This window comes from Anopheles funestus, chromosome 3RL, assembly GCF_943734845.2.
Source record: "Anopheles funestus chromosome 3RL, idAnoFuneDA-416_04, whole genome shotgun sequence".
NCBI classification, from domain to species: Eukaryota; Metazoa; Arthropoda; class Insecta; order Diptera; family Culicidae; genus Anopheles; species Anopheles funestus.
Window position 1 is genome coordinate 37,474,913 of NC_064599.1, and position 17,019 is coordinate 37,491,931.

General features: G+C 38.6%; 1 protein-coding gene across 13 annotated transcripts in view; it reads right to left on the reverse strand.

Moving 5' to 3' along the window:
- Positions 1 to 17,019, reverse strand: part of LOC125767667 (RNA-binding protein Musashi homolog Rbp6) — a 594,718-nt gene that overhangs the window by 17,031 nt on the left and 560,668 nt on the right. For 10 of the 13 annotated variants that reach the window (XM_049434475.1, XM_049434479.1, XM_049434480.1 and 7 more), the window contains 2 exons: positions 14,309 to 14,341; positions 11,688 to 11,771 (listed from right to left, as the gene is read on the reverse strand). In XM_049434475.1, the coding sequence (XP_049290432.1) occupies positions 11,688 to 11,771; positions 14,309 to 14,341 (117 nt within the window). Of the gene's footprint in view, positions 1 to 11,022; positions 11,772 to 14,308; positions 14,342 to 17,019 lie in introns of those variants that run through there. The other 3 variants (XM_049434481.1, XM_049434483.1, XM_049434484.1) reach the window with 3 other exon arrangements.

A 17,019-nucleotide genomic window follows, 5' to 3' on the forward strand; every position in this document is an offset into this window, starting at 1 on the left:
ATGTCAATGTTTGAACAAGGGTACGATGGTACCGTCAAAGCGTAAATCCTCCATCGGGAAACTCACACAAACACACACACACACATATACAAACGTTCACAATGACACAAATGTATGGTCAGGTGTCAGCAAGCGGGAAAGTCAACGGTTGATGAAGGATCTTGCGGCATGCCTTTAAAATACAAGCACATAGCGCATAGGATACGGGCATCGCTCTAATGACATTTTTGCGACACATGTCGTAATCAGTCGAACCAACCCAAATAAGGTGCCATTCGCTCGCTGTCGAACGAGCCCCCGTCTATGACCCTAGAACGGAAAAGAGGTTGATGGGTGGTAACGGAGAAGCAGTGCCCAAAATTTGATTCATGACAACGTTTTAGAGACAAACCACACACACACACACACCTCGATAGGGCGGAACAAGATGCCAAACGGTTCCGACACTTTCCGGAATGTGCACCCGTGGGTTTTTGTCGTCGGTGAGGAAATTACTCGCTTTGCCTAACATTGTTAGAATCCATTCGGAGAGACCTTTCGCTAGCCGTACGGCTTTTGGTTGATGTACGCATCTTAAAGGGCGCTTTGGAAGGGTTCAAAAGTTTAATTTAGTGCTAACATCTGGCACGAGAAGCGATGATGCAACGAGTGTGAAAATGGGTGAATTTAACGGTGATTTAAAACAAAAAGTCTAAAAGCACGCTTTAGATTTGGAATGTTGCTCATGTCGATTACAGTTCTTTTTACACAAAAAACAATCTTTCAAACGTCCTGCTTAATATGAAAACAAAAGTTTCATGATAAGTTAAAAAAAGAATGCAATAAAGGCAAATAAATTTCCACGATTTAATATTTGTGCACGCGCGTGCATTTTACTCATGGTAAAACTGTTGTTGTTAAACATTGATAATTGAGTTCATATCATAAACTTTGGCATTTTGTGCGTTTTTTCGGTTTTACTGTGTTTGCTGCTGAGTTTTTGTTATTTATGTAGCATATCAATCTTGTTCAAATTTAGCTAAGCATCCACAGTGTGGTTTTATGTTGCTTGTTAGAGTTTGATATCATTTGCGATAGTTTGTAAGCAGAAGGTAGGGCCTATCAAGCCATCGTTTCCTAAACAAGATATAAAATTTCGCTAAAAACTGTTTATTGTTTTGCTGTTGTATTTAACAGTGTGCGTTATGCTGTTATGTATGTTCTTATCTGCCAATCTGATTCGTGTGTTCGTTGTGTGTTAATTTTGGCATTTTTAAGTTGATTACATGCGATTTATCTTAGCTTTAGACAGGGTTTTTTCTTGGCAAAGATTTAACGCTTTTTCGTAACATATTTTAGATGCAAAAGAAGCTCCTTCTGATGATATTTTTAATTATTGAAAAGAATGTCATGAATTGGAGAAAAACATGGTACGAAAATTCTCCCAATATGTGCTATTTTATGTATTTAAATTATACTTTTTTCGACAAGATTCTTATCGTATTCGACCGGCTGTAACATCATCAACTGTTTAACAAGTGAGAACTGAATCATACTTATTTATTTGTTTGCTTACATAACAATTAAAAAATCTTCTCCTTTCCTATTAAAATTTAAAGTGATGATAAAAGCTAAAAATTAAAACATTACATCCACCATAGGAGTGAAAAACAAAAAATCAAAATCGCACTGATAACACATCGAAAAAGTGGCATGTTAATTTTTGATTTTGCCCAATTAGTTCCCGAATTGCACTTGGTGCACGTGTTTGCGGTGCTGTGCTCAAGCCTGGCTTCAGCCCTGGTTTCAACCCTTCGAGCAAAGAGAATCGTCAAAATCAATTAAATATTCATACGGGAAAAAGCATGATAACGTGGTGTTTTTCATCCATTCCTCCATCCACCCTTGACGCTTCCGGGCGGTTTGCATCGTTTGCCCAACCTTACTATCACCTAAATGGTGGATCAATTAATGCAGCACGGAGAAAAAAGGGGGGAGAAAAACCCGTCCGTGTATGGCATCGGTGGCGGTAATGCGCAATGAAATGGTTCAGGTGAAATCGGTCAGATTCGGTGTGTAAAGGTTTAGGCAAGGCAAGGTCCGGTTTTTTTTCGGTCATGCATTAATGATCAAGGGCTAACCGCCAGGCTTCCGGGCTGGTCTTTTTGGTTGTGCCAGATGCGTCCGATGGAAGATGGTGTTGTTGTTTTTTTTTGTTATATCTCCCACTCTTGTCCCTATTTCAATGCTCCCGTGAGCAAAATGAATGTGGAAAATTTATTTGCAAAATAAATGTTCTGTTCCAACACTGTCTTTTTGGTGTTTTTATTTTGTGTATTATAAAAATTGGCAAACTGTAGAAAAAGCAAATGGGTGAAAACATCTCCTGACCAGCAAATTTTTAACCCACTGCTGTGGGGTGGGAAAAGGCATGGGGAGTCCGATTCGGTGCAATCGACACCGGCTGATGTGTATGTGTGGTTTGAATTTATTCATTTATTCATCATTTTCATTTATTCACACCAGCGGATTTGCAAATGGTTTGATATTTCGTTCACGTTTTTTTACGTTGATTTGTGTGATTTTTTTCTTCGAGATTGAAATGGTTTTTTTCGTGTGTGTGTATATAACACAAGTAATTGTTGTTTTTCTTACTCATTGTAAGTGCATGGTGTACTTTATACTTTTTTGTAATATTACAAAATTTTTTGCTGTTAACTTTGAGATGTAAGTGATAAATTATTTTCACACATTAATGCTCTTATGACTTCTCAAATTAAACCTGTTTTACTGTTTAAGCATCTCGTGAAAAGCATTGCAACCAAATTTGCAATTTTTATTTTCTTTTGCTGTCACTGACTAAAATCGTACTCAAACGTTTGGTACATTTGTCTCCCATTTTAAATGTGATTCATGTTCAGTACATGCTTTTTTCCATTTCGATGATATTTGTATGATTGATTATTCTTAACAAAAATACATGATGAAAAGTCATTAACGTAGTGTTTTTTTTGTTTTTAGTTTGCTTTGTTTTACTCAGCACAACAGAGAAACGAGGTGGAAAAGTCAACAATGTGGAAGCGAAGTATATTTTTTTTTCGTGTTTTTATGCCGTGTATGATAAATGTGGAAATTTGGAAAAGGAATGAAGGAGAAAGGAGATGTAATGCAATGACTTGTGGATGGCACCGTTTCGTTACAATAATAATTACTTTATAAAGTGTTAAGAAAATTAACATATTTTTTCACCACCATAACCACCGGAATGAACACACACTCACTTAGTGAATTTCAAATAAAAAAAATAGTTTTCTCTTTTTGTTCAACTAAAAAAAGATTTAACCCATTCATTCCAGAAGCTACATCATTGCTACAAGCTCGGCAAACGTTTAATTCCATTTCCATGTTTCATGTCTTCACGCAGAATCCAAAATTCACATGCGGGCTGGCAACGCCATACCCGGTCACTTGTACCTATCCCAGTGGCCGATACACGATTGTTCGCTTCGAATGGTGAATTATTTCGATCAGCATCATTTATTATTCATGTCGTAAATGTGTAGCATCATTCCCCTGACCACCGATACGAATTCACTCATCACCAGCATCCCCTGGACTTGCTCTGGATGCTTCCATTTGCCTGTCCCGATAAATTGCTCACCTGCAACCGCATCCTCACATGCACACACCCACAACTTGTGCGGCGAAAGCTGCACACCCGTTAGGCAAATTTTCGCCTTCGTAAGGCAACCTGGTGATGACCGGTATTCATCACGATGTTAGAATTTGTAATGAAAATGTTAATTTACCCTCAAACCGAAAACATCATTTAAAATGCATTCGCACTTTACTCGCCCAAACACCACCCCTTTCGCCGGCTCCACCATCCTTACTGGATGGGTTTTGAAATTATCTTGCCGCTTTACCATGTAACCGCGTTGACCCCCAGGTTGTTATCATGGTTGCTGCCGGATCACGCATTAGATGTGTGATAGTTTGTCACGCATTAAACGTGCATCGTTGCACAGTGTGCGTGAGGATAATATACATGGACTATCCCGATAGTGCATGCAAAGCTGATAAGGACTAGATAAATTGAAAGAGCTCGTAGAATCTAGTAAATTTGTGTTGAAAGATGTACAAAGCGAATTAAGAAGAAAAAAAAAACAAGTTCACTCCAATCTCCTGCATGAACTGATTTTGATTTGTTTTTACTTCCGTTCAAACTAGTTCCGTCTGTTAGTTCGAAACAATGACAAATTTCCACTTGATTAGGGCAAAAGTGGTAGCACGAATCAAAAAACAAACACCTTCTGTCTGCCCTCCCATACTCTTTCAACTCTGCCACTCGACTCTAAATTCCCGGGGTCAAGCTGTACATTCCACGTGGATACACAAACGAACATACACATACAGACCGCTCACCATACACAGTGTAGATCGAAATGCAAATTGGCAATTGCCAGCAACCGTAATGACTTAATTTGCGTTATCGATTTCGTGAGTGGATTAGCTCCGATTTCCATGTTTGTGGAAAATCGGTACGTGAGCAGGCGCATGCAAATATATTTGCAAATACAGCATTATTTGTGAACCTGCCAAACCATTTCCAGTGGAGATCGTGCATGGCAAATTTAATGTTTTTCCAACTAGTGGCCATTTTAGTTTTCGGGAGCCTAATACTTTGACAGTGCCTGTATGTGTGTTTGTGCACGTTGTGATGTAGTGTATTTGTTTTATTGATTGGAAAGTACTTCGAAGTACATATAATAATGGTGTGAAAGTTTATTTTTATTTTTGCGATGGCACATACATTGGGATGGCTGTGCTCTGATAATATGTAAATTATACACTTAAAACATCCAATACATTATTGAAATAATAATAACAAAAAGGAGTACTGGTTTTATCATTAAAATTATTATTTATTTGATTGACATTTTGTCTTAATGAAAATTGTTTTTCAAAGCTTATTAAGATATTTTTTTCTTTTATTACATCATTTACGTGACATTTTTGTTGTTGTGTTTAAAGGGGATTTTGTTAAATTATTTTTATCAAACTGTGTGTGTGTTTTTTTATCTTCTCCGTGAAAATTATAACACCTCTTTGTAAGAATCTTGATTGAAATAGTTTTTTTTCTCTATCGGTGATTTAAAATAAAAATGGTTTGTTTTTTCGTAACAAAAAGTGCAATCGCAACCCGCAATTCCAACCAACGTGCTCAGGAGGATGATGTCGACGGACCCATACTCAGATAGTCACCCATGATGATACGGTTCTCGGGCATAACGCCCATCACACCTGTTGCGTCGCGTAGTCGCAAAGTGAATTCGGTGCAGAAGTAGTACGTGACACATGAACGAAACGATGGTGACGAAGCGATTGAACAGACGTTAGACGAAAAGGTAAAAAAGAAGAAGAAGAAGAAAAAGAAAGAGAAGAAGAAGAAAGAAAAGAAATAGTGAAAAATAAGTGGAAAAGAAAAGCGAAAATACAAAGTAACAGAAAACACATCAGACAAACGAACTCAAAAACACACGTTAAGCGAAAAACAAAACACGTTAAACTAATAAACTAGACAAACACAGCGCCTAAAGAACACACGAAACACGAAAGTAGAATTAAGCAATCTGTAAAGGACACGTGGTCATGTAAAAGTGTGCGGCAAAGGATAAATCAAGGTGAACTGAAATGCAACCAAGAACAAAAAAACCAAAAAAAAATCCAGCGAGAATGCGCATCTGCTCGTAACAAAAACCCGTTTTACAATTAAAGCAAAAACCCATCCGGAGGGCCCCATTGGGTTTGTTTGATAGTACGTACCCATGTTACCCAGACAGCATAACTGTCTTGTGCAACAATAAAAGCCATTTAGGTGAACGCACATTAACATACAAGAAGCATCCCATACAACAACACATGGCATATGCTCATGCTGGTCTGCTGCCGGTTTTGCTGCCCTGCCAAGAGTGCTCCGGTACCAGCACAAGCGTTGTATATTACACAAGCAATTCTAGCTACAAACAGCGTCATCGTCGTACACTAGATAAGGCTCGTCGGGCAATAGATTCCCGCGGTCGGGTACGTGGTTCATTCAACGCGAAATTTTTGGTCCCCATTTCCATGTGGGAATATGGTGTTTGTTTCGGGATGGAATTGGAAAGCTACCGCTTCTGGGGTAGGGCGGCTAGCGATGCATCGGAATGGCTTCATTCGGGGCGGTGTTCCTTTGGTTTGGTAATGGAACTCGGGTTGCTCGTTAGGGAAGAAAAGCTACGCTGCGAATAAAGTACGACAGCTCGTAAAAGTAGCTTAGTTTGCGAGGAGGAGCGCTTTGTTGGGAGTAGTTACTAGTCTGCGGTCTGTATCATTTGTACCGAATGTATTTTTTTTGTCCAAATAGAGAGAAAAAATTAGTTGGAAAATTGACACCGTGCAGTCAAGTTTACTATGGCTTTACTGTCCGTTGTGCTTTCATATGGGTGAGCAATTTCAAAATCGTTTGTTAATTGATTTTTTTTCGGTTGCTGTAACAACACATCCTTTAGAGTTATGTTAATGAACTGTTGTAGTTGCTGCCACGCAATTTAATACGCGGCGAGGCTTTGCGATAGTGAACAAATAGCTGCATAAATAAAACGTTAATAAAATAACAAAAAAAAATGACGAAAAAAAAACAAATGAAATCCATGTTATAACAACCGGATAGTGTTTACAAAACCACTGTTAACCGGGAATATTTGCTCGCACTTGCATACGGGACCGCTTAATTGCTCAATTAGCTTATCTGATTGAAATGAAAACTAACATCCCATTACCCTGCTTTTAAGGGCTGCGACCATGCTTGCGACGTGGTTGACTACAATATTCGTGTTGTATTTTTTTTTGGTTTTAATTTTCCTGACCCTCGTTTGCCCGGTGGTCTTGCTAAATTTCCACCCATCACTTTCAAACGCCCCTGCCTGCCTCCTGGAACCATTACATACCGCTTGCTTGGCCTGTATTTTAACAACGATTATAAACGTCGAGGACTAAAGCAGCCACTATCTCACATGTACGACCGGGTGATGGTTAGCGCTTGCTCGGGCCACAGAATAGCCACATCCTACAGACCCCCCACCCTCACCAAAACACAGCCGAACAAGACGGCTATCCGTACCGTCGGTTCCATAGTCCATTAAAAATACTTAACCTGAACAACCGGCTCCAAATCGTTTCGCTAACAATACTCATAAAACTTCGCCTACCACTTCGAGGCGTCGCTGGTGCTTAACGGATTGTGTGCTGCAAGGTATCTTGAACGCGTCGCGAAAGCGTTTGTCGGGAAAACTTACACTCCAGAAGTGCCTGCGTTCACCAGACGATAGTGCGGACTGAGCGCCCGCTAGGTACGCGCTTCAGCAAAACCGCGTCACGGTCGGAAAACCATCGGCCAGGAGGTTCAGCGATTTACTGGTGTGTGGGCAGCAGCGTTAACTACCTCTAATTAAAATGCAAATCTACACCTTAAGCTACACCGCCCGGGATGCAATTTCTGGCATTGGGGTTCGGTAAAGGTGGTAAAGTAGTATGAAGACGGCAAAACCCGATGTGAACTGGCCTTTGCGGAGACTATTCGGGGCAGGTGTTTTCCTATAAATCATATCATCACCGTAACGCGTTTGGTGAAAAACAAGGGCCACCGGTGAAGGTGTTTACCCGTACTCAATTACCACACGATGGCGATAGTCGTCAATCTTTTTAGCTTTCCTAAATGCACGACTGGTCAGTACTGGTGAGTGAACATTAGTGGAACCGCATATACCGATGTTGGATGCGGAACGATGTGGTTAAGTAATTTCCCACAGACAGTACTTTTGAGTTGGAGTTTAGCTGAGACTTGCAATAGTAAGAGAGACTTTTGATCCTTGTGGAAGGTTAAATCTGAATTATATAGATTTGATCTCAGCTAATGAAATGATAGTGGAGAACTTTGTCTTAGAACTTACATTCGAGCGGTATTGGCCTGGTTTGACGAGTCTTCTGAGCTTTTAAGAAGGTATCGTCACAACGTCATCTATCCTCAATCTCAATTTGGATATAAATCGCTGAAATTATTTTACGCATCGGATTGTTCGGAATCATTTTAATAACATGACTAACTGATAAAGCTAGTCATTATAGTCGCTTCTGAAAAAATCTAATCCATCTCTCCATCCAGCATAAGAGAGTTACAGACCATGTCGCATGGTTTTAACAGCTGACTGGCATTGACTAAAATATTTGATCCTTTTCTAACACACAAAACCTACCATTACCAATGTCTTCTCCACGTAACTAAATCACCTCTAGACTTTGATTAACCTTGGCAGGTGATAATAATTGCGATTAGCGCTTTGAGGGAAGATAAACAAAATGAAGGGAACCTTCTTCAACCCCGGTCATTACCCCACCGGTAGATGATTGACATGAAAGGATGCATTGTGCCTGTGTCCTTGTTTTTTTACTCGACTATCCATGAGACAAACAACGAACGTTCTGTGAAGCGTTGACACTAGCATTAAGATTCAACACTTCACGGAACCACGCAGGAGTTATTCCGCCCAAGTTAACTTTGCTTGATCCGGTCGTGGTGGAATTCAATTTATTATCGGGCCAAACCCCACATGGAACCGATTCCACCGAGCATCGGTGAGCGGTGTATAAAAGCTCGATCCCGGTCTAACTATGCCGTCAGTTATTATATGTAAATTTATGGTGATAAACTTTACACACTCTCCGGTATGCTTTGTGCTGTGTGTGTGTGTGTGTGAGCGAACAATAATGGCGTGTACATGAGCCCGGGAACGAAAGGACGAGGATGGCGTTCTGGAGGGTTGTTATTAGTTTTCCCAAGCCTTTTGACACTCTCGCTATCGTTTGTCGTGGCCATACTTTGTGTAGCGCGCACGGCACAAGTAGTGTAGATGTTTGTTTTATGATATAATATATGACATGCTCATTTGCACCTCACCAATGTTCACGAGTTTCTAGAACATGTTCGAAAAGAAATTTCTTAATCCATTTCACGGTACGATAAAACGGGATGTACTAATACGCGTTCTCGCTGAAAGCTTTCAATCGTGAGGTCACACCTTTCTTGAACCATACGAGGGCGGGTATAATTTGTAGACATTTTGCGGCACAATTCACACACATACACCCCACACGATATCCCCCACCAGTAGGAGCCATATCGGATTTACTGAAAGTGTCATAGGCCAAAACAAACATGGTGGTGTGTGGCCATTTTTCACTGCGCATTATAATCACTTTATGAATTATGTAAATATTTACGTTACCAACCACGTCCCTTGCCCACTCAAATGCCTTTATCGGACCGCTAGGACATTCTATGTGCGATAGATTTTGTGTGGTGGCAGTGTTTATTTTGAACTCGGGGTGGGACTGTTTTTTTTACTGTTATTCATCCCTTGCTCCATATCAAAAAAGGGGTGAAATATCGGGCAAAACTTAATACAAAATATACCTGTCAACGGTGTGGCCAGATGACTGGTAGAGTCGTGATAGCGTGTAGGGATTTTAAGTTTATTTTTTTGTTGCTGTTGCTACTTTGCTCAGCTATCAAATGTCCCTGCCATACCTGAGTGAGTGGTGAAAATTTATAATCATTTCGGTAAGCGGGGCCAAAAATATTATGTCATCGTCAAAATGATCCAGCATTTTGTCGGCTATCATCATCCCTCATTATAAATGTGTTACCGCACACCAAAAAAAAAAGAAACAGCAACCTTCCAATCGAAATAGGCCCATCCGAACAAAAAACAATCCCAAATGTCATCCTAATGCGTTTGTTTAAGTGCGAAATAATCGCGTCACCGGTGGTCAGTGGTGTGTTATTTCGAGATAACGGCAACGATGGATGCTTGTAGGGGACAAAACCACACTGCGTGTTTAAAAATCCAAAGACTTTCATGTTTAGGATATCCCAAACAAAAAAAAAGTGAGCATGATGTATATAAACTTAGCAGGGGACATTTTGTCGTAATTCCTAACAAAAGGTCTGTCCAGAAACATGAGCGATTTAATTAAAGGACGTATTGTTTTAATTCCTTAACATTTGTTTTATCCTTTTCCCTATCTTTCCAGATGATCCTTTTCTAAATTATTTTTCTACTACCCACTAGGCATTTATTTTATTAATATTATTGTTTACTACGAAGTGTTGATATATTTGCTGTTATCTAAATTGTGCTAACTATGATATTATCCTAGCGGGACATATGTTTTCTTTTTATGAAAGTTTGTTTTACAGCTACAAATTTACCACACATTATGCATGTAGCAACAGAGCAAGCTAAGTTACATGTGGATTTTTAAATGCGCCATTTGCTTCAACGCTAACACGAAGAGAATTCTAAAGCGTGACACTAATGTATGTAGTCTTTATCAGTTTAGCAAAACTGGCATAATATCTGAGCTATGAAGAAATACTTTAAGTTTCGTTTGCAGAAAGAATCGGAAACGTTACATTCTAGGTAGCTTACAATGGGAGTTGGTATACTATTTTAAGTACTTTGTGTAGCTTGTAGACTAAACGAACTTGTTAAATATTCTCCTTTTATTTTTCAAAGCTATTTTTATCATTTCTAGACATTAGAGAAACTTTTATTTAAGCTATGGACCAATGGACATTATTATATTGTGCTGCGCGTTAAGAAGCAATTTCCCTTTACTATTTGGTGGACAAGGTTGGTTTGTCTAATTTGTTGTAATGTTAACTTAATGTTGTCCTTATTAATTTTTTGTATAATTTTTTTTCCAACAAGCGTTGCCGATTTAACGTTACTTCAAAAGGTTCGCTGGCTTAAGAAGCCTCAAAATGGACGTATTGTAATACTATATTCTTAAGCAAAACTGGCAATCAGTGTGCGTCGAATTGCAACAGATTTAGCGATAACAGTCGCAACAATGCTGCTGATCGCAAACAAAACAAGTGCAACAATGATCGAACGAGGCGATGCCACAGCACGTTTCTGGGCCGCTCGTCATCATTCCCCGTCATTTAGATCCCGAGCGATTTTTCCCTTCGTTCGGTATGGTGTTTGATGTAGCTTTAGCGATTAGTGCTTTGCTAATGGACTCTTTTTTAATCGAAGCGTTTTCGGTCGTAGCTTCGGACGCTTGCGTACCAGTGGATGGGTCAGTTTCATCCACTTGCTCTACCACAGATGCATCGGACGGAGTCACCGTAGCCGTAGTGGAGGAGGTGTACGTGGACATGGCAGAATTAGAGTGCATTCGAGCAGAGCCCGCAACCGATAGGGCTAGCGCCGTCGATGGGCGCGCTTTCGGCTGCATTCACAACTGCAGTGAGTGATGGTGGGTGGCTGCAGCGGCGGCTGCGGCAGCTGCTGCTGCAGCCGCACCCGGATGGTGATGGTGCGAAAACAGGTGCCCCAAGTGTTCGAACGGATGGTGATGGTGGTGGTGATGGTGTAACGGATGGCAGGAGGAAACGGTCGCACCGGTGGAGGAAAGCAACGGATGATGGATGGCTGCGGCGGCGGCTGCCGCAGCAGCTGCCGCAGCCGCCGCCGCAGCCGTTGACGAGTTACCTCCACCGGCGGAAGAGGAGGACGAATGAGAAGGATTGTTGTGATGGTGGTGGTGCAAGTGATGGTTGCCTGTTAAGTGTGCGTGCAAACTCGCCAAGTTAAGGTTACCTGTTGGGTACGGTAGTCCAAAGCTCGGATAGCCGGAGAAGCCACGACCGGCTGCGTACGCAGCGTATGCGGCAGCGGGGAAACCTGTAATGTTATTTGGCGGGAAAATTAGGAAATGAAACATAAAAAAAGGAGCAAGAAGATAAAAAGGAGGAAAGGAAATAAGAGAAAGAGAGAGGGAGAGAAAGAGAGAAAAAACATTAATTAGCAATCATTTATATTGGTTTTGTTGTGGGTGAAAGTAAAAGCATTTCTTCCATATTTAATTGTCAGTGTGAAGGATTATTTTTTAGTTTCAGTTTTCGTATATTTTCTTTTCACCGATTGTGATAGGCATCGGCAAAATGGAATCGAAAGTGGGAAAGTCGAAAAAGGGAAAACAATGTTAGCAAAACTGAGACGTCGAATTTACACAAGCACAAACGGCAACAGATGAAATCAACGAGCGGAATGTTATATGCATCAATTTCAATAAGACTTAGAAAATTACCTTTACGGCGAAAAGTGGCGTAAAGAAAATCGTATAAATTCTGCACACTATCATTTACAGCATAATTTGTATAAATATGGAATTTGTTTCCTTTTCGCGGTGATTTTAGACGATTGATGATTTAGAGATTTTTTAAAGTTGCACATTTTATTTATACACAGATACAAAGAGTTGCGACTGCTGTTTAGAATCAGTTTACAAAGGGATTTTTTTTGCTTTAGTCAAGGTCCTGTATATATGTATATAGCTGAACATAAATGTGAGCTTAAAACCGTTTCGTTAACTTCGGCGCTTTCTGCACGATAATTGATGATTACTTTCTGGCAACTATGTTCAATACTACTAAAAAACGAAAACAAAATGTAGGGAAAGGAATAAAAGTAAACTAATTAAATGGATCCCATACGGAACGCCATGTTTTATTTCAATCACCTATACTTTGGAATCTAATGAATTATTTTTGCTAAATGTTATATTCGATATCTATAATCTACGTATTGAAGTTCTGGTTTATGTAGAAGGTGTTGTACAGACGCACTAAAGATGAATTGTTTACACTTTTGCTATAAATTCGAACGCAACAATTCTCAGTTTTTGGGCTAGTGGCGAATACCAAATATCGCCCAAGTACTCTAGGGTTTGATTTATTTTTGCTTTTTTTATCATTACTTTTAAAGCTACTATTAATCGGTGACTGCCAACTAACATTTTCTCAGTCTAATCAGATTGATGCATACTTACACGCTGGCCAACACATAAACGAAGGTTTGTACACTTCATTCGATTGGCAAATCATTCGTTGATTTCATCCTGTAAGTTTGAAAATGATACTGTAGTTTCAAGCACGAAACATATGTATTGCAGTTGGTGTTTGGTAACGTATTCTAGTTTAGGATCATGGCCAAGAAGATAAACGTTAATTAAACGAAATCATTACATCTATTCAAAAAGAAAACAACATCAACAAAAAATAAGTATGTTTAAATAAAGAAAGAAGAGAAAATAAATTAAACAACTAGCGAACATTTAGAACGAGCTACATTGTGGTGGTGTGTTATCTGCAAAATTGTTGTAATTTTCTGTCCTGTAGAAACACATTTCCGGATATAACAAAACAAAAAAGAAAAACAGTAAGGAAAAGTGTGCAAGCATTTTGCGGTGGAAGTTACGGATGAAAAGAACAGTTTCGTTTTTTTTTTGTTTTTGGTTGCTAAACTTAAAACACAATGAAGTGTAAATGTTTTGCACATGAATAACGATGCTGTAAACAACTGTATTTCTGCATTTAAGTGTTTCCACGATCGAACAACAGTGAACGATCGGCAGCATCGCTTTGGTACATTCAAAGCTAATGGAATTATAATTTAAATGTTAGCTAAAACAATAATCCATCTAAAGCACACTGAGAATGGTTTGGAACCCAAATAAACACATCGACTTAATGATTTATTATTGCATTTTGTAGAGATATGCAATAGTTTTCAGATAATTTACATTTGCTTTCGTTCATTGAACATGAAGATTTAATGTAGAGATAAATATGATTGAAAAAAAGAGAAACTAATTTCAAATGAATATTGTTCTTTTCATGAGTAAAACTAAAACATTAGACTACAAAGGAGATTGATATAGGTGAGTGTTGCTGTAAGTACAACAACACCTTCTGGTTGATGTTGATGAAACTATAAATATACAAATAATCAAAAACAAATTTTAGTTACAAAAAGGAAATGTTCGCTGTTTTGTTTTTTTTTATTAGCTTTTGATAGATTGATAGTAAGAAAAATTAAAACTTTTGCCATTAATTGATCTACTAATATGTATTGTTTTTCTTTTTGCAAAAATTGCTAATGTCTTTTGTTACGAGCTTGTTGTTTTGCTGAGAGACAGTTTTTGAATAAACAAGTTCAGTTTTTGCTATTTGTTTTGTTTTTCCAATTGCTTCTTTGTTTTTTTTTATCTCAAATTGTACCGCGTAAAACGAAACCACTTTTACTTTTGTTTGGTTTGTTTTTGAATTCACTTCGTTTAACAGTTTTGCATAGAAGGAAGAAAAGTACTGTAGGAAGAGTTTTTGTTTGTTTTTATTTTTTTGGTAGTAGTAATAAGAGAGAAATTTAAATTTTCTTACCATCAGGTAATGTCCCCAGCGACCACATAAAATCTAAAAATGCAGAAAACGAAAAAAAATGCTACGTTTAGACACCTTCTAGTGAAAAACGGGGATTTTGTTACCAATTTGATTACGAGACGGAAAAGAAACATAATTGCAAGAAGGACAAGAGTTTTTTGTTTGTTTGTTTTTGGGTATTCTGTCGCAAAATAACCAAAACGTAAGAGTTTTAACGATATTTGGATGGGTTAATCGTAGGATCGCCATTTCACTTTCTTACCCGATCTACGCAACGGTACAGATCGGGTAGGCTTAAAAATCAGATCATTCCACCGGGCATGGTAATAGGCGTTGAGTAATTTCGGGCTTATTTAGGTTGAAAGCGTTTTGGCGGCTGATCGATCGTATCGGCGAAGAAAACTGGCAACAAAACAACGTTTTTTGACAACAAAACAAAATGGTATAAAAATAGCAAAGCGACACTACATCCAGTATACAAAAAACTTTGAACAACAAACGGAAAACACAAGGAAAAAACTGCATCTAGAACACTATGAACGAGCGGCTGGATCGATCAGAAACAAATGGGATGAGCTTGGTGGATGGAAACGGAAAACAAACGGTAGTAACTAGTAGAAATAAACACAGCAACGACTACGGCTTGATTTTGTTTACACAGAGAGGAACACGTCTAGGCGTTGTATGGGATTGCGAGAATCGTCTCAGGAACCGATGGTGGTCGGTTTTTGGGCGCGGAAACAATTTTGTCTTTTTTTAACCATTTCTTTTTAATGCTTTTTTATGCTAAATCGTTCGGTTGAAGCCTTATGCATCAACACGCACATCCAACATTTTCACCCACATGATGTCCCTGGTCAGACGGCGGCGCAGGACTGAATATGTTCGCTGCTGCTAGAGGGCGTTACGATACTATCACACATATGTAACCACGCACACGCACACAAACACACTCTGAAGTTAAGGAATAGGTATAGTAAACGCTATAAACTACTAATATCAAACAGTGTCAAACAGAATGATTTGCTATCAGCTACTACAATTTTTTGTTTATGTTTTACCTAAGTTTATCTAATGATTTGTATTTGGTTGTTGTCTTAGCTGTCTAACCCGTCGTATTGTAATCTATCTATAAGTTTTTTGTTGTTGTTGCACAAAACACATATCAAAACGCCAATATTGTATTCCCACACTACTCTCAAACACTCTATGAATAATATCAAAACGGATATGTAGGAATCGTAAGGTCAACAATTGAATAGTATAAACAATATTCAATGGCAGAAAACTTCAAATGCAGTCAAACTCACGCACTTTGTTGCTTAAAACACACTATTTAAATCTATTCTAAATGTTTCGATGTTTAGCGAAGAAAAAAGCGTATCGATATACTAAAGAAGTAAACTAATATTATATCACACCACATGTATCACTTGTAATTGGGATTGATGCTTCAAAGGTATCAATACCACCGACGGGGTTGATTTACAATCAATGTGCTTTTGATTTTTTCGTCTAGCCACGACTAGTGCTTGTTGCTGGAGTGATTTCCGGAGTGACTTCCAGCATGATCCCAGTACACGGTACGGTATTCGCTACACTGCTGCTTAGAACTGCACTGCGAAACAAGTGATATGGAGTTGTTGCTTCTAGTTTACCACTTACCTTATGGCTTCCATTTTGTTTAACTACATATTTCTTTTCCTTCTTTTTCTTCATTCCATCACTTCTCACCTTGGCCCCGAACAGGACGGTTAGTTACTTTTTCCGGAAATCTTCTCCAAAATGGCTCTGCAAACAAGCACTACGTTACCTCGTGTGTGTATGTTAAACTTAGCTTACGTACTAGGTTGTGTAAAGAAGAAGTAGAGATGTTAGTTGTTGTAATAGTAACACTACAGAAAGGAACTCTAATATAAACGTGTCCCATGTAAAAAAAAAAACAATAAAAAGATGAGAGAAATGTTAACAATTTGCACATGGTGCATTATCGAAACGGTACTAATAATTATGATACGCAAGGAACGAAGATTGAGAACAAACAAGGTAACAAACTGCAAACTATTGCTCACGCTGCACTCTCACTCAACAAATTCCTACTCACTAATCACTCGAGTTCGCTAGTAGTAAAGTGCTACAATTATTTGCCTTAATCAAGGTACAAGAATAAAATACTTTCCTAGGGATTTTTTGGTTTAACTTAAGCACTAGCATTATTGTCCTATGGTGGAAGATCCCCGCAAGGATTGTGTTTGCTTTGATTTGCAATTCTTTGCTTGTAGTAGTTTGTTTCGGTTTTTTGATGTTTAAAATTATCCGTTTGATGATGTTACAGCAGTCGGCGGAGGTATGTTACTTATTTAAAAAAAAAACTTTTGTGCATTATAAACATCTCACACGTCACAGTCAACAAAGTCGAAATAAGTAAGGATAAACAAAAAATCCTAATTATTACTTGCAACTGAGAAAACCAAATCTTGCTGCACACGAAAGTTTAACTTATATCTAACAGATCACATTTTGGGAGATTTCATTTTAAAATACTATGCTTATATAAGCACATTGTGTGTGTGGGAAGCATTTGACATCGATAAAAGTGATTTTAACTAGATTTGCTGTTTTTTCTTTTCACAGCTATGTTGAATGTTCGCTCCTAAAGCTTGTAGATATTCTGCGAGTATGCAAATCGTGTTTTGATTATATGTTTTACA